The sequence below is a fragment of the Pongo abelii genome, chromosome 15 (genome assembly GCF_028885655.2).
Source record: "Pongo abelii isolate AG06213 chromosome 15, NHGRI_mPonAbe1-v2.0_pri, whole genome shotgun sequence".
In the NCBI taxonomy this organism is placed as follows: domain Eukaryota; kingdom Metazoa; phylum Chordata; class Mammalia; order Primates; family Hominidae; genus Pongo; species Pongo abelii.
The window spans coordinates 42961495-42966420 of record NC_072000.2 but is presented as its reverse complement, the minus strand read 5'-3'; the positions used below and the strand labels follow the sequence as shown (position 1 = coordinate 42966420).

Sequence of the window (4926 nt, the reverse complement as noted above, 5' to 3'; positions counted from 1 at the left end):
GAGCTGTGATCGCACCACTGCATTCCAGCCTGGGCGACAGAGCCAGGCCCTGTTTCCAAAAAAAAGAAAACGAAGGAATCCTTGTGCAAGTTGGTCATTTATTCTGCATTCAATTTTTTAAAGTAGTTACTTACACTTCCTGCCCACAAATCTTCCCTTTCTCCTGCAAGTTTCACATAAACAGATATCTCTTCTCCCTTAGTGAAGTTCAAGTATCGGCAGTCAGGTCCTCTGTAATCTCTCATGGCTGAGACTCTGCTTATTAAAGCTATGTAAAACATGTAAAGAAAAATACACACTTTAAATTAAAATGATATTTCTCCCCCTTTCATCTTGCTGTCCCTCAATCCATCCTATATGTTTCCAAATGCTAATTTCTTTATATCATTTATGGCCTCAAAAACCTACATAGCCTTCCCACTGCATGCAGAATTGAGTCTAAGCCTCTGGGCCTGGTATCCAAGTCTGTCCATAACCTGGTCCCCTTTCTCTATTTGAAAGGACCTCTTCCTATCCCTTCACACAGACTTGGCTACACTCAAGCTTGTTTATCCATTGTCCCTAGAACATATCATTATCATTCTGTAGTCTGTAGGAAAGGACAAAAGATAATCAGTTTTCTTCCTGGCACTTACTATATTCTAGGCATTATGATAAGTGCTCTCATATTTTTATTTTATTAAATCCTCAAAACAGATCTATGAGGTAAATAATTTCATCTCAGTCTAATAAATGAGCCTTTAGTGAAGGTTCAGAGAATTGGTCACACAGCCCTGTGGAGCCCGATTTGCCCTGACGTTCTTCTCACTGCAAAATCCCCTTCCTTATTCTCAGCTTTTCTTTCTGTCCTTTCCCCAACCTAGACACCATTTTGCCCCCTTCATGCTTAAGTCATGTCCTGCTTCCTCTATGAGGCAGCCTGATTATTCCAGCCTACTGCGATTGCCCTTTCTCTGAACTTTAATATTACCTATTATCCTTACTAGGCTGCATCACTATTTACTGTTTCATTTTAACCTGTCTTGTCGTCGTTCACTAAAATTAAATTTTCTGAAGGGGAAGAAACTTATCTTACATCTCGTTTTATTCCCCTTAGATGCATAGCACCTGTCCCCCGCCCAACCCAACATGTAGTAGGCCCTCAATAACTATGAACGAATCACAGCCACATATGCCAGATTCAGCAGTTCAACACATGAATATACACACCATATTATCTATTATAAGTATACAAACATATGTAAAATAAGATATTTTTATTGTCATGCAATTAAAGTTAAAATAATGTTATAAATTTCTATAAATTTGAATGTTCCCTTTTCATGTTCTATATCTGGCCCTAAGGAAACTAAAATGAAGTTGTAATATAAAGAGGGAAAGAAAGATTTTTTTTTCTTTATATATATTTTTTTGAGGCAGGGTCTTTTTCTGTTGCCCAGGCTAGAGTGCAGTCCATAATGATAGCTGACTGCAGCCTCCACCTCCCAAGTTTAAGCCATCCTCCCACCTCAGCCTCCCTAGTAGCTGGGACTATAGCTTGTGCCACCATGCCCAGTTAACTTTTTTGATTTTTTGTAGAGATGAGGTCTCACTATGTTGCCCAGGCTGGTCTCAAACTTCTGGACTCAAGTGATCCTCCCACCTCAGTCTCTCAAAGTGCTGGGATTACAGGTGCAAGCCACCACACCCAGCAAAAGATTATTATGATAATAAAACATCATCTAGTAAACTTCTCTATATATTACATTATATGTCCAAAAAGTTAAGGAAGAATGTTTACTCAAAATTATTACTTATAAATTATTTATGTTTATACTAATAACATTTTTCATTTTTAATTTTCATGTTGCAAATTAGAAGTAATTCTCACAGCCGGGCGTGGTGGCTTATGCCTGTAATCTTAGCACTTTCGGAGGCTGAGGCGGGTGGATTCCCTGAGCTCAGGCTGGGCAACACAGTGAAATCCCATCTCTAACAAAATACAAAAAATTAGGCAGGTGTGGTGGTGTGCGCCTATAATCCCAGCAACTCAGGAGGCTGAGACAGGAGAATCGCTTGAACCTGGTAGGCGGAAATTGCAGTGAGCCGAGATTGTGCCATTGCACTCCAGCCTGGGTGACAGAGCAAGACTCCATCTCAGAAAAAAAAAAAACAAAAAGGTAGAATTTATTTAAAGCAAGTTTTGATTCTGCTGAGATAGAAAAATATATATTTATTATAAAATAAAAACAAAAGGAAAAATTACTTACTTAAAGCAACTCTAATATATTGGGATGTAATTTATTTTTCACCATAAAACTAATAACCGAAAATAAGTTCTTTAACAATAGAATGGAAATTAATTTCCATTTACAGTAAAGAAAGCTTTATATTCAATGATATAAATAAAAAATTTATATTCTAGCCCTGATTTCAGTATTTTTACATAATAAATAACACAGAAATGATTAACATTTGGTAAAGTTTAGAAGAATAAATCATGATGGTTTGAAATAAAAACACTTTTTAGGAACGTCATGAGAATCAGAAAGTTCTGAGTGTGAAACAGAAACTAAAAAATAAAAGGCCTTCATAAATAAAGGCCTATCAAATTAGCCTGATGTCTTTTTTTATGTGAATCAATTAGATTTATCTTTTTTTTTTCAAATGGGCAGCCTTCTGAGCCAGAATAGGCTCAGAGACTCCTAGATTTATCTTTAAAAATAGTAAAAGGGCTGATTAGTTTTTTAACTTCTGATATATTTCTATAGCAGACTGATTTTTGCTATTTGTATATTTGTATTAAATACTACCACAAAATGCTTTGCTTCCAACATTTCTTTTTTATACCAAGCTATACTTCATAATCCAAATATTTCTCAATGATATCAGTACTCATTTTTATCATGCATGACCACAATAAGATTTTATGTCATTTCAGAGCCTCAATTTAGGAGGAGAAGAAGCGGGGGAAGCAAACTTACTTTCACATTCCAAGTCACCACATTTTTTAAGGTCTGCCAGCAGTTTTGTACTCTCCAGACACTTTGTCAGATAAATAGCCAGAAGAAGGATTCTGTGAACGCCAAATTTCGCCATGCTAAAACAAGCAACCGGGAATCCCAAGTGAAGTTTAAGCCAATTGTTCAGGTTGTAGAGATGTCAGCCAAAACAGGAGATATTCTGCTCTCTTCACTAAATATAAGAGAAAAAGGGTTGAAGTTTTAAAAATCTCTTGATAACTACATTTTTCTATCGGCTTGTTGGTTTAACTTGAGAGACAAACACTGTCTGTTTTCAATCTGCAGTGTCAGGTATTCCTGTAATACCTAAGGGTTTAATAATTAACAAGGATTTTTAGTTGGACTAACGTCTTACAAAGGAAGCCCATGTAAAACTGTCTCACTTAAAGGTATCTTGTGTTCAACAGGATAGTTTTTAAGTAGGCTTCCGCAAAAGTGTAGTTACCTGAAAATACTAATTTCAGTGGATAATGTATATAGTTGTGTGCAAAAGAGTAATAATTTATGTTAAAAGAATGGCTTTGAAATATGGTGAAAAGTATTTTTAAAAAGATTCCACTTTTATATTTAAAAACCCCTTATTGTTACTATGAAGTTAAAACTTATTTAGTTAAGAACAATAGTTAAAATGTAGTAAGTACTTACTATGTTCCAGGTACTGTCTTAAGTAAGTACTTAAATATATGATTACGAACTCTCTGAGGTAGGTAATATTATCGTCCCCACTTTTGTATATAAGGAAACTGAGGCACAGAGAGATGGGTTAAATCACTTACTCAATGGCACATAGTGAGTGGAAAAGAAATGTTAACCTAGGCACAATGAGACCCCATACTTATAACCAACCACTTGCTTTACCACCGAGAATCAAGTCATCTGCCATTGAAAGATGTCACTCTGTCTACAACACTACTCCAGAAACAGCAGGTAGAGTATTACTCCATGCTTTAAAAACTGTATGCATATTTCTGTAAGTGGACAGAGAATGAAAGAGAGATATCTGAATAAGTGCCCTCCCACATAGTAGAAGTATACAGTGTGATTTCCGGTGGTATTTATTTTCTTCTTTGTAGTTTCCTATATTGTTTGACTTTTTCTATATTGTTTGGCTTTCTTTTTCAAAAAAGAAAGCATATATCTTTTTTAGTTTTGTTTTGTTTTTGAGACAGAGTCTTACTCTAGCCCAGGCGGGCCTCCCGGGCTGAAGCAGTCCTCCCACCTCCCCTTCCTGAGTAGCTGAACCACAGGCATGCGGGACACAGCTGGCTAATATTTTATTTTTAGTAGAGACGAGGTCTCACTGTGTTGGCCAGGCTGATCTTGAACTCCTGGACTCAAGTAATCCTCCTGCTTCAGCCTCCCAAAGTGCTGGGATTACAAGCATGAGTCACCACACCTGGCCCGTATATTATTTTAAAATAAAATAAATCAGCTGGGCGCTGTGGCTCACGTCTGTAATCCCAGCACTTTGGGAGGCCGAGGTGGGTGGATCATGAGGTCAGGAGATCGAGACCATCCTGGCTAACACAGGGAAACCCCGTCTCTACTAAAAAATACAAAAAATTAGCCAGGCATGGTGTCGGGTGCCTGCAGTCCCAGCTACTTGGAAAGCTGAGGCAGGAGAATGGCCTGAACCTAGGAGGTGGAGCTTGCAGTGAGCCGAGATCACGCCACTGCACTCTAGCCTGGGCGACAGAGCGAGACTCCGTCTCAAAAAAATAAATAAATAAAATTAAAAAATAAAAATAAAAAATAAAATAAATCAGCCGAGCCTGGTGGCTCATACCTGTAATCCCAGTGCTTTGGAAAGCCAAGGCAGGAGGATCACCTGAGGTCAGGAGTTCAAGACCAGCCTGGCCAACATGGTAAAACCCCATCTCTACTAAAAATACAAAAATCAGCCAGGTGTTGTGGCAGGCACTTA

General features: G+C 37.7%; 1 protein-coding gene across 1 annotated transcript in view; it reads right to left on the bottom strand.

Moving 5' to 3' along the window:
- The window catches only part of MIA2 (MIA SH3 domain ER export factor 2), a 247692-nt gene extending 244401 nt beyond the window's left edge, over positions 1 to 3291 (bottom strand). The window contains 2 exon segments of the mRNA NM_001134678.1: positions 135 to 268; positions 2964 to 3291. Of these exon segments, the coding sequence (NP_001128150.1) occupies positions 135 to 268; positions 2964 to 3078 (249 nt within the window). The 5' untranslated portion in view covers positions 3079 to 3291.
- Between the last annotated feature and the right edge of the window lie 1635 nt (positions 3292 to 4926).